General features: G+C 57.5%; 5 protein-coding genes across 5 annotated transcripts; all 5 read right to left on the bottom strand.

Annotated features, from left to right (window-relative positions):
- Positions 1 to 633: 633 nt before the first annotated feature.
- CCM_06543 (uncharacterized protein) lies at positions 634 to 1,569 on the bottom strand (the record flags this gene model as incomplete). Its single annotated transcript, XM_006671684.1, has 1 exon — positions 634 to 1,569. One exon carries the CDS (start codon positions 1,567 to 1,569, stop codon positions 634 to 636), a length of 936 nt encoding a protein of 311 aa, XP_006671747.1.
- A 547-nt stretch (positions 1,570 to 2,116) lies between these two features.
- On the bottom strand, positions 2,117 to 3,465 carry CCM_06542 (uncharacterized protein; the record flags this gene model as incomplete). Its single annotated transcript, XM_006671683.1, has 7 exons — positions 2,117 to 2,301; positions 2,370 to 2,473; positions 2,556 to 2,659; positions 2,721 to 3,115; positions 3,257 to 3,334; positions 3,359 to 3,385; positions 3,444 to 3,465. The coding sequence occupies 7 exons, from the start codon at positions 3,463 to 3,465 to the stop codon at positions 2,117 to 2,119; spliced, it is 915 nt and encodes a 304-aa protein (XP_006671746.1).
- Positions 3,466 to 3,911: 446 nt separating this feature from the next.
- On the bottom strand, positions 3,912 to 5,938 carry CCM_06541 (WASP-like pretein las17p; the record flags this gene model as incomplete). The annotated part of the gene is made up of 3 exons (XM_006671682.1): positions 3,912 to 3,940; positions 4,005 to 5,670; positions 5,729 to 5,938. The coding sequence occupies 3 exons, from the start codon at positions 5,936 to 5,938 to the stop codon at positions 3,912 to 3,914; spliced, it is 1,905 nt and encodes a 634-aa protein (XP_006671745.1).
- Positions 5,939 to 9,523: 3,585 nt separating this feature from the next.
- CCM_06540 (DNA repair endonuclease XPF) lies at positions 9,524 to 12,399 on the bottom strand (the record flags this gene model as incomplete). Its single annotated transcript, XM_006671681.1, has 2 exons — positions 9,524 to 12,298; positions 12,352 to 12,399. The coding sequence occupies 2 exons, from the start codon at positions 12,397 to 12,399 to the stop codon at positions 9,524 to 9,526; spliced, it is 2,823 nt and encodes a 940-aa protein (XP_006671744.1).
- A 414-nt stretch (positions 12,400 to 12,813) lies between these two features.
- On the bottom strand, positions 12,814 to 13,059 carry CCM_06539 (uncharacterized protein; the record flags this gene model as incomplete). Its single annotated transcript, XM_006671680.1, has 2 exons — positions 12,814 to 12,969; positions 13,027 to 13,059. 2 exons carry the CDS (start codon positions 13,057 to 13,059, stop codon positions 12,814 to 12,816), a joined length of 189 nt encoding a protein of 62 aa, XP_006671743.1.
- Positions 13,060 to 13,677: the final 618 nt, after the last annotated feature.

Here is a 13,677-nt window from a genome sequence, read left to right as displayed (position 1 = left end):
AAACGAGAGATTTCAAGCAGAGGGAGAGAGTATAGTATGTATTCAGTTTCCATGTTGGTGAGGTGCGGGGTTGCTCTAGTTTATAGCTTTCTGGACATGTACCGAACCTTTTCTTCGAAGCGGACTTTTGGCCCGAGAAGGGGGGGGCTGGGGGTCAACGATTGGTAATGATGAGAACGGATGACTTCGATTAGAAATCGAGGGCGGGAGCCGATGTGGATGGCGTCACTGGTTGTACTAGAAGCTACCTAGCTTGGAGGAGCGGAGAGCTGAGGGAGCTCTGGTGGAGGTTCGATTAGCGCCACATTTCCTCGCTCTTCTCTCTTATTGATAATCACTTTCGTTCATCTGCCTACTGAAGACGAGGTCTGTGGGTGGTGTTCTCTGATATTGAATGGTTCTCAGACGTGACTTGTTTCGTTTGTGGTTGCTTGACTAGCTGTGCCAGATTATCACTGAAACGGAAGACAAAATACAAACAATTGGATCCTGGATTTTGAGCATCAAATCTGGTCGGGAGACATCGACAGACGCCCTGCATTATGATGGTACAGAGATATACATGAGAAAGTTGCCTAATTTACAGAGTTTTACATGGTGAGCAGCGAATCGTCCGCACTTGCACGGTCCGTCTCATCCTCTTTTCCGAGCCTGCCAAACCGACGACCCATCAGTTTCGGCGGAGCTCCGCACCGGCCTGTCGCGGTTTTTACCTCGCTCTCGCGGCTTCCACTGTTCTGCCTCACGCGCAGGCCTCTCGACGCCGCCGCCTACTTCCCTTTTCCGCCTGCCTTGCTCTTTCGCAGCGGCAACATCAGCCACCGGTGCCGGCGCGCCGTCCCCTGCCCTCGTCGCGTAGTGCCTGTCCAGGGTCTCGGCCACGACCTCGCCGAACCTGTCCGGCGGCAAGCGGCGCGCGTGCTGGGGCTGCCACAGTGTCAGCCACAGCGTGCCGTGGAGCTCGGTGCCGTCCGCCTTGCGGCCGTGCTCGTCGTAGCCGCGGGCGGCGAGACCGCGGAACACGGCGCGCAGCAGCTCGCGCTTGGTCAGCTGCCAGACGACGGCGCTGACACCGCCGGTGGCCGTGGCAAACGCCCAGAGCGCCGTCTCGCGCGTCTTGCGCGCCAGGTCGCTGCGCAGCTTGGGCGCGAGCGGGTGTCCGCGGGGGTCGAAGAACCGCAGGCGGTGCGGGTGCACGACGTGCCGCGGGGACCACGCCAGCCGCACGCCGTACGCCCGGTCCAGCTGCCGGATCGCGTCGTCGTCGAGCCGGACCATGGTCCCGTGGTCGTGCTCGACGGTTGGGTGCGCGCGGAAGAAGCCCGCGCTGGCCGGCGTCGTCGTGAGGTGCCCGTCGCGGGGACGCATAAACTTGGCGACGTCGGCGGAGAGCATGCGCGGGACGGGACGCACGGCGGGCGGCTTGGATGCTTTGCGCGTGCGATCAGGTCGGCTGTGGCCTGCGGACTGGTGTCGAGCGGTTGTGGTGGACAGTGTCGAGGTCCAGTGAGTCGCCATCAGGAGCTTTCGGCAGCAGGTTCCTGTGACACCTCGTGGTGGGAGCGCCATGAGGGCTGTGTGACTCAGCCTAGCGCAGACCATGGTCATCTCATGTTGGGAATATGTCAGCTCAGCTTTTGTGACAACTAGGTTGCAGATACCGTGCCACCAAAGAAAGTTCTCGTCACGCTTCACCGTTTGTTTGGAAGATGATGTCCTCCTTCATCTAGTTACGAGCCACACATTGAAGCATGAGTCCACGCTAATCCAGACTGGGACATTTTTCACTGTGGATCATTTGTGACGAGCAGCCCCCGTTAGCGATGTACGTGTCTTTGCATAATAAATCCGGGCTAAAAGTAAGTATCGCCATAGCGCTCGCCACTGCACCATGTCATGCTTTGGTGCCCGACGGATTGACTCATACTGGGGCTTGGCCAGACCAAGAAAAAAGGCCTTTGTGGGCGCATTTTCTCTGATGAACTGGCACCATGTATGTGCCTGACAATAACATCGGCGGCTAGCATGGAAGTGATGCGCCCCTCTAAAATCGTAGCTAATAGGAGAAGAGAGTTTGCGAGCCTCGAGACGGGCACGGCCAAGTGTGGGTGTAAAGTTACCGTGTGGCCGCAGCGCACAGCGCACAGCCAGTGAGGGAGGGAGGGAAGCAGATAATAAATGGCTGCCCACCTGCCCACTCCTCCTTGCACACAAAAAACATCATCACAAACAACGCCTGTTGCGACCCTCTCGTTTTCTTCCAAACAGAAACACCGGTATAGCACCCAGACTTCAAGATGCCTAAGAATAAGGGAAAAGTACGTTTGTCAGCTTTTGAATATCCGCCTTTGCTCGGCGCAAACTCGCACGATACCCTGCACGCGCAAAAACCAAACCCCTCGGTGGCGGGCGCTTCTTCCCCGCCCCCGCCATGGGTTCGCGAAGGGACATGGTAGCACTCTCAGCTACACGTCTGCGACATGTGCATCGTGAACAACGGAGACAAATAATGTCATGTCGAAAATGGACATCTTGCTAATATATTCTTCTCTCACAGGGTGGCAAGAACCGCCGTCGTGGTACCAAGGAAAACGATGACCAGCGTCGAGAACTCACCTTCAAGGAGGACGGTCAGGAGTACGCCCAGGTCCTGAAGATGCTGGGCAACGGTCGTCTTGAAGCCCTCTGCTTCGACGGAAGCAAACGTCTAGCCAACGTACGTTTTTTATATTCCTGTGACCTGGATGGACGCGACGTCTGCAGTATTCCCCTCCCTCAGTTTCGTGGCTCTCTCTCTGCATAGCAGCACCACGACATAAATCTGCAGACGCGCCCCCTCCAGGCTCGCATACACATTCATCTCTTTCCAATACTAACATTCCCAGATTCGCGGTAAAATGCGCAAAAAGGTCTGGATCAACCAGGGCGACATCATCCTCCTCTCGCTGCGTGATTTCCAAGACAACAAGGGCGACGTCATCCTCAAGTACACGGCCGACGAGGCCCGCACGCTCAAGTCGTACGGCGAGCTGCCCGAGAATGCCAAGATCAACGAGCACGACAACTTTGGCGCCGGCGAGGATGGCGAGGCCTTCTTTGAGTTTGGTGACGCCGACTCGGACGAGGAGTCGTCAGACGAGGACAAGAAGAAGGAGGTGGACATTGACGACATTTAAAAAAACAAAGGTCGTTGGCTCCAGCCCTGTCAAGGGGACGCATCAAGACTGCATGCCGGCTCTGCGCGCGCATCCTTGACCAGCATCGTCCCGCCCTATGATCCCTCCTACCGAATATTCCGGGCTTCTTCTCAGCTCAACCTTGTCCGCCTCGTCAGCTAGGAAAACTCGGGCTTACTTACTGTACACACTGTCTTCTCTCTCAAACCCTCTATCGTTAGTTCTCTACCGGTAGGGGGTCCCACGACAGTATCCGGAGTGGAATACGTTTTCCGTCTTGGACGGCCATGGTGGGAGAGACGTCATGGCTGTCAAATCAAATCAAATGTCATTATTTCCATTGGTCTCCTTGCTTACGTGTGTGATGTGTGTGTTTTTTTAGCGTGTTGCCATTTTAATAGACCACTTTGAGATACAAACCTGACCTGGCTGTTTCATTCATCGAGCGAGTATTTTCGATCTCATTCTAGCTTTCCTGGTCATCGTCTTATTTCCAAGGTCATTTTGCTTGTCTGAATGCCCTGATTCTATGAGTATATCCTAGATGTAAAATTAGGTGGCCAACTGATAACTATTAATTCATTTTTGTTTCATTTTAATATTCTAGGCCGGCGTGGTAAATGTACAAAGGAAGATGATAAAAAATAATGGTTACCACCGCCTAGAATCCGCCAGTATGGTTTCCTTGAAGCTTGGAACTATACACCCCGTCCCACACCACGCTCTCGTCCACATCTACCACTCATCGTCGTCGTCTTCATCATCTAGAGTAACAATGTCAGCTTCAGGATACATAGCCCAGAGTACCAGACAAGATATATAACTTACCACTCTTGGCCACCTTGTCTTTGCGCTTCTGCAGCGCCGCCGCCAGAGCATCGGCCATGCCGCCGCCTGCACCAGCACCCGCACCAGCGGCCGCCGCGCTGCCGGCACCACCACCACCCGAGTCGCCGCCGCCCACCTGCACAGCGCTTCGGTCGCGAATCTCGGATCGGTCCACCTTTTTCAGCCCCCCAATACCGCCCGTCTTTTGGATATCGCCCAGCATGGCTGCTCGGCTGCCCTCGGCCTTGGGCAGCGCCGGCGCCGGCGGGCCACTGTCGCGGGATGGCATGGGAGGAGGAGGAGGGGGAGGGGGAGCACCGCCGGTCGGAGGCAATGGGGGAGGAGGGGGCGGTGCGGCGGCAGCACCTGGCGGTGGAGGAGGCGGAGGAGGAGGCAGAGCGGCCGAAGAAGGGGGAGGAGGGGGCGGAGGAGGGGGGACAACGGCTGCTGGCGGTGGCAGTGGCACAACGGCGGCTGGTGGGGGTGGAATCGGTCGGGAGCTGGAGGGAGGGAGAGGCGGCGGTGCGCCGGCGGGGGCGACTTTCGGTGGTAGAGGAGGAGGCGCCGGCGCTGCGTGCGATTCGTTCCGGGGTGGTGGAGGAGGAGGACCGCCGCGGGTGGGCAACGCAGGTGCTGGTGGTCCCGATGGCAGACGCTGCCCGGCAAAGGCAGGGGGGACGGCATGCGCTCGTTGCGGTGCCTCGATCTCCAATGGCGTCTTTGCAGGTCGTGGGGGAGGCGGAGGTCCCGCGCCAGGCGAGTGGGAGGGTGCCGCGGGTGTCGAAGGTACCGGTCGTCGCTTCACGGGCTCGGGGAGGTTGGCAAACTTGCCGGCATCGGCCAGCGGCGGCGGCGCGCGGAACCGGGGTCGTTCAGGCTCGGGGGGGGACGCCGGCGGAGACGGCAATTGCGCTTCGGATGTGGACGTGTCGGCCTTGATCGATCGTCGTGGTGCCGGCGGCGGAGGCGGCCCGTTTCTCTTGGCCGGGCCGCCGTTGGCGGCGGGTGGAGGGGGAGGAGGGGGAGGCGCACGACCTGCGGCGCTGCCGTTGGTGCGCGGCGCGGGCGGCGGTGGTGGTGGTGCCGCAGCAGGCGACGCATCGCCCTCGCCATTCATCTTTTCTTGCTCCTCGCGCAAGAAGTCGACGATGAATTCCTGGTTCTCCTTGATAAAGTCGTCGGTCAGACCCTTGTCGGAGAGGTCCTTGCCAAAGTGCTCGCGCCAGAGAGGATCAAAGGCGTCGAGCAGTGCAAACTCGGACGCGGTGGGCAGCAACCCGAAGCCGCCGCCGTTGGACAGCGTCGAGGACGAGTGCTGCGGGCCGGGCGGGGGCGGCGGGAGGCTGCTCGTGCGGGGGCTGACGGCGGGCTCGGGGGTCGGGGCGGACGAGTGGCGGTGGAAGAGCCCGCCGAGCAGGCCGTGCTTTTCCTTGGGCTGTCCGCCGTTGGCGCCGGCTCCGCCAAACGGGGTCGACTTTGTGGCGCGGCTCGCGTTCTTTTCGCGGTCGTCCATCTTCTTCTTGAACTGCTTGGCCTCTTTCTCGTCGACGAAGCTGAGGCCGGCGAGGCAGTCCTCGAGCTCAAAGGTGTGGAAAAAGGTGCGGTCCTGGTTGTAGCTCCAGCTGTCAAAGAGCTCCTGGTCCCAGATGACGCCGCGGGTGCTTGCCTAAGTTTTTGCATTAGCAGTTTTGGCCGGGGGAGTGTCCTATGTGAAGAGTACGTACCGAAATGTCCACCATCTTGAGCCAGTACGTATTGCCCACCAAGTCATTGGACAGGACAAGCGCCCCCTGCAGGCCCGTGTACGTCCATCGCGTCGGGTCTGGGTAGGCGACGTAGAGCTTGGCGACGGCGACGGCCTGGATCTTGTTGGACTGCTTGGGGACGAACCGCTTCACGGTTTCCTTGTCCTCCTCGTTGAGGATGGACGGCATGGCTGGCTGGAGCGCCTGGGAAGGGCGGCAGCCTGCTCGCGCGACAGTGGCTGTGGGTTGCTTTGGGGGGTGTGGAAGCCCTCGGAGAAGAGGGCGGTGATGCGATTTGCGACAACTTTGAGCAATTGGCGAGTATGCTCGTCGGGGTGTTGTAGGTTAGTCGAGGGACGGCGCCGTGGGGGGGGTGGTGAATGGGCGGAGAGGTTGAAGGAGTGACGAGCAAGCGAGGCTGTGGGCTGTGGAAGTTTGTTTGCTGATGGTGGCCAAGCACTGACGACAGCGGTGTCCCACCTAAAGAGCGCCAGCCCCGCTGAGGCGCTTCCGGGGCGGCAGAGCTTGCGTAGCGACCACAAGTACATTTGCCTACCCTAGAGGGCGTTTAGCTTGTCGAGACCGCATCTCTTATTAGAGTGTACGCCTTTCAAGCGAAATGCGTCTGGCGAAACTTGTAAAGGTAAATTTGCGGAGGCGGGGTCATTCTTGCTTTTCTCTTGTCAGGAAAATAGAGTTATCCGCCATGAACCAACTCCGTTCGACTTGGACACTATTCTCAATTGTGCAAGGAACGGATCAACACAACATCAGTATGCTTTCAATCTATCCGGTTCTTTTTTAATAGAGGCGGGACCTGTAAATACTGATTCAACTTTCAATGCAAATAATAACGGCAGGCATACGAATCTGCTTTCCAATCTACTAGATACTATAATGCTGCTAGCGCTTGCAAACCTTCTCGCGCCGCAAATCTTCTTTACACAGTTGTCGTATGAATCGGCTGCATAAATTGGCCATGTACCCCCGAAAAGTAAACAAGAAGTGTACCGACATCCAGTTTAGAAACATTCTATCCTTGCGATTTGAAACCAGACATTTCTCTCCCAGTTCCCTACCACATATTGAATCACCATCATGTTCCTTCACAACGACCACTTGAGGTGGTGGCAACGCCCCTCGGCCTTCACGAACATCCCCGACTGGGTCGTGCAAGAACCGCACCCATCAGACGATGAATGGAAAGAGATGACCCTGGACCGCAGCCGCCTGCATCCGAGCCTGCTGTGCGGCGACCCCAGCGTGCCGAACCTCTCCATGGCGCGACGACCCGACCCAGCGGACATGGGCTGGGACAGCATGCTGAAGAGCCCATTGTGCAGGGGCCTGAGAAGGCACAACTTTCAAACGCTGCTTCTCCAACCAATGGACTGCATACCCGAGTGGCAGTATCGCTGGAACAGAGCCGCCAACTGGTTCCGGGCCTCGGACTGGTTCAACACCCCGGACTGGTGTCTGGACCATGATCAGCCCATCTGCCAAGACGACTCCTGGTACGACGAAGAGGACTATGTCGACGAGCCACCGCTGGCAGAAAACCAGCAGCATGCCGCCCGGGCAGAACTGCCACAGCAGCAGCAGTCTCCCGTTCTGATCTGGGACTACTACGAGGCCGCGGTATCGGAGCAGGGAGCTTACATCACCGAGGACAGCCACAGTGACAGCGACGACGACAAGATGGGCACCCTCTTGGCTCGCTGCCTCGACGGCAACCGCGCAGCTTCGGCCATGTGGGATGGTGAGCCGGTATCGGACGATGCATGCGATCGGGGCGGCGGCGTCGCTGGCTGGGAATCAAACGACCTCGACGACTACTGCATGCGTCTTCGCCGGGGCGACGCGCCTGTAGAAGCATGGCTCGGCGGGTACGCTGAGCCGTGGCAGTCCGCCAGCGAGGATGCAGAAGTTGAGCGTGCAGAAGAGGAGCATCCAGAAGAGGAGCATCCAGAAGAGGAGCATCCAGAAGAGCAGCGTGGAGCGTGGCAGTCCGGAAGCGAGGACGCAGACGATGAGTCGGAGCAAACCACCTCGTCGGGCGACAGTGAAGAGACACCCCCTCGACGCTGCCGCGAACACATCATGTTTGGACGACTGGGCTGTCTAACCCAATAGAGATTGTTATGGCGATGGAGTTTGGGTTTATTTTTGTGTTTTGATACCTGTGTTTGCGGATTCAGATTGATATTTGGAATGGCGTTTTGTGGGCGGCTAGGAAGGAGGTCGTCATGGGTTATTCCCAAGTCATACAGGACACTGAAAAAAAGCTGCATGACCAAGGAGGAAATGATGGCCGATAACACGTCCGGAGTCAAGGAAAAGAAAACAAGTTTGGAATAATACAGCCATACAAAACAATGATCAATATGTATTGACCCATGATGAAGCCCCCGTCGATTGAACAAGCCTTGTATTTGTGGTGACGCAATTGTTAGGCGAAAATAAGCAGCCACCAGAATTAGCTTCGATATCCATCACAATAATCGGGCGCTCACTTGGTTCATCTTCGTTCGTTTAATATAAATTATTTAGTTACTATTAATTACACGAAAGAAATAATTACCTCAGCCTGGCCGGGCGGTGTCCCGCTCGTTACCCCGGACTGTAATATGAATTGGAAACGGACTATTGCCAAATATCCACCTCATTTGCCAAGAAGAAGCATACAATATCCCCAGACTAGTATTTAATCCCGCAGGATACGTCGGTTTATGGGTAAGGAACTTGTGCGTGTGGCGTACTGTCCAAGCTGAACGCCAAGGCTTTCGTTGAGTATATTAGTTGACATGCCTCCATTCCAACATGCCTCCATTGCATCCAATTTTGACAGCATATATTTCGTGATACCACAGCAATCATGAGTGAAACCGCCACCATTTGCAGCATCAGCAGCGGCCGCCGTCCCGCCCTCGACCTCTCCGAGACGCTGCCCTTGACGCGCATGCCCAACATCCGCCTCATCGGCGCGTCCTCCTCCACTCCTCCCTCGCACGAGTCCTTTCTCCTCGGCGACAAGTTCATCTACGCCACATCCAGCACGCCCGCCTCGGCCGCCTACCACCTCTCCCCGCGGCGCACGCGCAGCGGCCAGCCGTGGCAGCTGGCCATCAGCCACGTCCTGCCCGGCGAGGCCCGACTCCTGTCCTCGCCGTGCGCGCCCCTGATCAGATACGACGACGACCTGACCCTGCACACGGGGGAAAAGCTCAGCGTGCCGTTCAGTATCGGCCCAACACCGCTGCTGTGCATCCGCGGGCGCGGCCTCGCCGGCGGCACCATCGTGGTGGAGACGATGCGCCGCGGGTACGGCTTCTGGCACATGACGCCGCTGCGGCGGCCGCTGACGCGCGTCGAGGAGGAGCGCCTGCAGGCCGTCATGCACAGGCGCGGGTACAGGACGAGCGATGACTGGCGGAGGGAGCTGCTGTACACGGCGAGGCGCGGGAGAGAGGCGCGCGGCGAGGTGGTGTGGTTGGATGCAAGGGGCGTGGTGGTGGCGAGGGAATGTGATGGACAGCTCATTGTGGGAGGCGCCGAGGCGATGGAGGCAAGTGCCAAGGATCTTCTCGTGGCGTGCTGGGCGTCGCGGACGTTTGTGCAGTCTACCCCAAATAATTAAGTCGAAACGTGCAAGACTCGGCCCGCTGAAGCGCTCGCTGGTGAGAGGGTGTGACAACGAAGGGCAATTGCTTACTGCCCGTACATCGCATGAATTTTTGAAACGGAACTGTGTAACATGTACATCTCTTGGTATCGTCAGTAATCTTCCTCCTCCATGACATTTCTGTCAAAAAAGGCATGAATCGCCCTTCCGGCCGCCTTGCCCACCAGCGGCGCCAGTTCCTCGGGCGTCATGTTCGCCACCTCCTTAACATTCTCCGTATTGACAATAATGTTCTTGATATTCTGCGGCGTGACGCCCGGTACCACCGCCAGCATATCCTGCGGCTCCTGGTTGAACACCTGGTCCTCTGCGCGCGCGTCCTTGTCGAGCCCGGCGCGGACAGCCGCCAGCGGATCCGGCTCGGCCTCCTGCGTCTTGAGCGACTCAAAGATCTCGGCCGTCTGGTACGGCGACGAGGACCAGATGATGCGGAGCTTGGGAAACGCGAGCGTCAGCAGCACCAGCTTGCTCTGCAGGTCCGATGACACGTTGGTCGCCGACACGCTGCTCAGGCTCCCCGACAGGTCGGCAAAGGGCTCCAGCGTAAATGACTTGTTCTGGTCAAACTCGATGAGCAGCATCGGGTTCTTGTAGTGCTGGAACATGGTCTCGGCCTGGGTGAAGAGGCGGCCGTCTTTGAAGGAGGAGACGAGGTCGCTGATGCTCTTGCGCTCGACGCAAATGGTCGGTGACAGGATGTAGTCGCCGACCGTCAGCATGCACGGCACAACGACCATGGCGCGGCCGTGGAGGAGCGACGGCAGCGAAGAGCGGAACTCGCGCACGTCCACAACAACGCGCGGCGGCTCGGCCGTCGCCGCGAGACGGCCGCCGCCGGCGATGCGCGTGTTAACAGTCCGCAAGAACGCTTCCTGCGGGTCTTGGATGCCGTGCGGGTCGACCGTCATGACGAGGGACATGCCCGCTCGCTCCTTGATAAGCTTGGTGAAGGCGTCTTTTTCGCGGCGCACAGACGTGAGGTAGCGCTGCTCCTCGATGGAGCCTCCGTAGTAGAGGAAGTAGACGCGGACGTTGCGGTCGTTGTGCGAGGAACGGTAGACTTCGACGCGGCGGATAAAGGACGCATCGGGCTCGTACATGATGATGTAGCGAGGCTTGACCTCTTCCAGCACGTGCTCATCCTGGTCGCCGTCATAGGCGTGGATGACGACCAGATCCTGCATGTCGTAGAGCTGATAATAGTCTTCCATGTTGTCGAGCGGATCGGCAATCACGTCGTCCTTTTGCTTGGCCTCTTCCTCTGTGATCTGCACTTCGGCCATGAGCTCGGCCACCTCGTTGGGCTTCTCGAAAAACTGCGATATGCTACCGTTCTCGGCCCTCGACATGCTGACAGCCATATTGCCACCGCCACGCTGCCGCCGGCGTTTATTGGACGGCGCACGCCCGCCGCGTATGCCTCCGTGTCCGGGCCGAGAGTCGGTGGCGCTATTGAGGGCCTTGTTATTTTCCGTAAAAAGGGAAGCGTTGACGACGGCGAACTGTTTCTTCCAGCGCAAGTAATTGCGCAGTCGGCGGCGCATCATGAAGATGGCCGATGGCTTATGCGCATCCTCCTCATCGTCGGAATTTGTGGTGGGCAGTTTTGGCTTGACGTGCATTGTCTGCAGATAGTCTCGTAATTGACGACAAGTGTCTACATTGGAGCACATGATTAAAATCGTGCCGTTGGAATCATCCCTCGCGTGTGGCTCAAAGTAAAGGTCGCGGTCGATTTCCTCGAGTACTTCCGCGAGCATGCTCCATTTCGGGAGCTCTTCTAGGACCGGCCGCAAAGAGTCAATGTTTTCTTCTTGCGAGATCTGCTTAATGCTGGCCGCATAGACGCGTTTCCGTGCCGTCTCAAATAGGGTCTGCGCCGCGTCCAGAAACAGCCATGGGGATTGCGTCTGCCGCGTCGAGCCTGGAGGCGGGGAATGTGCCGCGTGTATTGTGTCGAGGTGCTGCAGAAACGAGACGGGATCGTAGGTGACGACGTAATTCAAAAGCCCTCGCAAAACTGTCAAATCGCTGACGATTTGCTTCGTCTTCCAACTGACGCGATGCCAGTTGGGGTCGAGCTGGCGGCGGACAATGACGTCGAAGTTTTTGAGTAGGGCGCTGTCGAGATTCCAGTCGTCCATTTCCAGGCCCGGGTTGCCCTTTTTCAGCTCGTGGATGCTAATCTCGACACACTCCATGATGGCATTTTGGATATCCGTCATGTACTCGGTCATTGGCACCTCGAGCTCAATCACCTCTGCCTTTTTTTTGCCTTCGAGCGACTGGGCGACAGTGACGTGGAAGCGCGGCCAGAGCGACGCCTTTTTGAGGAAGAGGTTTCGCATCCTCGAGGCCAGGGGGGAGAAGCCAATGGTAAAGGGATCAGGATTGTCCGCAAAGGCCTTTAGGAAGCCAACCTTGTTCTTCTGGCGGTAGACGCGGAGAATAAATGCTTCCAGTGACGTGGCGACGATGCGGTCGGCGTGCAGCACGATCAAGCCGGTAATGGTCTCTGGATTCAGCAGACCCGTCAACAAGTCGACGACTAATATTCTCGAGGTGATGCTGAATATGCCGCCGCCAGCATACATCTTTTCGCGGGCGCCGACGCTCTGAAAGTCGGTATTGACGACAGTGAGCCCGCGGGCCTTGGGGGAGGCGCTGATGGCGGCGTGCTCGGCCAGCGCCTCGCCGATCCATCCGTTCTCGCGGTCCTCGGCGCCGACAATGACGATGAGGTTGTTGCCGGCCGCGTCGTACGAGTGGAGCAGGTTGGTGACGAGGCGCATGAGGCCGAGGCCGCGGGCGAGCACGACGAGCTCATCTTCGGAACGAAGCTCTTGGAAGAGTGCCTGCTGGTATTCCTGGGGCCAATTAGCGAGGCGGAGCTGGGGGAGGAGAGCGAGGATGGGCGGACCAGGGGCAGTGATAGCTTCACTGGTTGGGGCGCATTGTTTGTCGACATTCGGCGCGGTGCGTTTGGAGGGCTGGCATGTCGAAGCTTGACGAGGATGTTGAAGCGGAACCTTGGGGGGTGATGCGATGCTGGAAGCTTTAGTGGACGCTTCAGGGCTTTTAGCGCAGATTCAGGTTCGCTTCAGTGGTTGCAGTGGATGAGATACCAGGTGTTTCGGCGGCAAGAGCGCTATAAGCTCACTAACATGGACCCCGCCGTGAACTTTTAGGCGCAAACAACACCCCGCACTTCACATCGCAGAGGAGGGGAAGTTTCAATGTGGTAGAAACGAATTCTTCTTGTGTATTAGAGCCTATATATATAATATGTTTATATCTTGCCGCATGGAACGTATTGCGCGACGCTCTAGCATCGCCATGTCTCGCACGTCGTCGCATTCCGTCGTGACATCATCGGGGGCGTCTATTTGTTGAGCTCGGCCTTGCGCTCGGCGCGGTCTTCCTTGGTGCCTTCTTGGGCGGGAATATTTTGGACAATGGCAGGGCCGTGGGCCTTGTGCGCGGCGAGTTCGGGCTCAATCTTTTCCTTGATGGGCTGGATGGAGAATTGCTTCTCGCCCTGGGTGGTGTTGTTAGTGGCGGGCGGAGGCAGTGAAAGAGGGGTATTCTATCGTACCTCGTTGTTCTTTTGGTCCTTGGAAGAGTCCATGATGCTGATGATGTTGGGTTTGATGGTTGATTTAGTAGGTGTTGTGTATTGTGTGTTGTAGAGATGGAAGTTGCAAAGTGGTGTGTTGGAGTCGTAGGCGGATATGGTAGAGGGGGCATAAATAACGTTTGAGATGGCCGGATGACGTTGACTTTTGCCCCAAAATCAAGCTAATAATACTCTTCCCCGCAGAGCAAGCTTTTGTTCCAACAAAACCGCCACCAGCTGGCGCATTCGTCAGCTACCTTGAATTATGACTATTCTGTAGGCAGTTACAGAGCTCATGTCTGCCCATCCGCGACACTCTGATGTCATGTGCGCCGCTGCCCTGGGCCGCCGGCATGATGACGGGCATGACTTACAGCAGCTGCAAGCCTGTTTTCCAAATTGGGTATTGACTCTCCACCAAGTAGACTCTCACTGTGTATGTCACAGTGAGGGCTGGGAATTATTATCCCAATTGTTCTTGTTCTTATCGATGACTTGACTCCATCACCAGAATGATTGACCAACGTCGCGTCAAACTACGTCGAGGCCCAACTGTGACTAGCTACCACGCACCGCTCACTACACGGTATTGCATGATGATGCCGCTTTTTCATGCTATTTGTGCCTAAA

The sequence above is a fragment of the Cordyceps militaris genome, assembly GCF_000225605.1.
Source record: "Cordyceps militaris CM01 unplaced genomic scaffold CCM_S00005, whole genome shotgun sequence".
NCBI classification, from domain to species: domain Eukaryota; kingdom Fungi; phylum Ascomycota; class Sordariomycetes; order Hypocreales; family Cordycipitaceae; genus Cordyceps; species Cordyceps militaris.
This window is presented reverse-complemented; position numbering and strand designations above follow the sequence as displayed.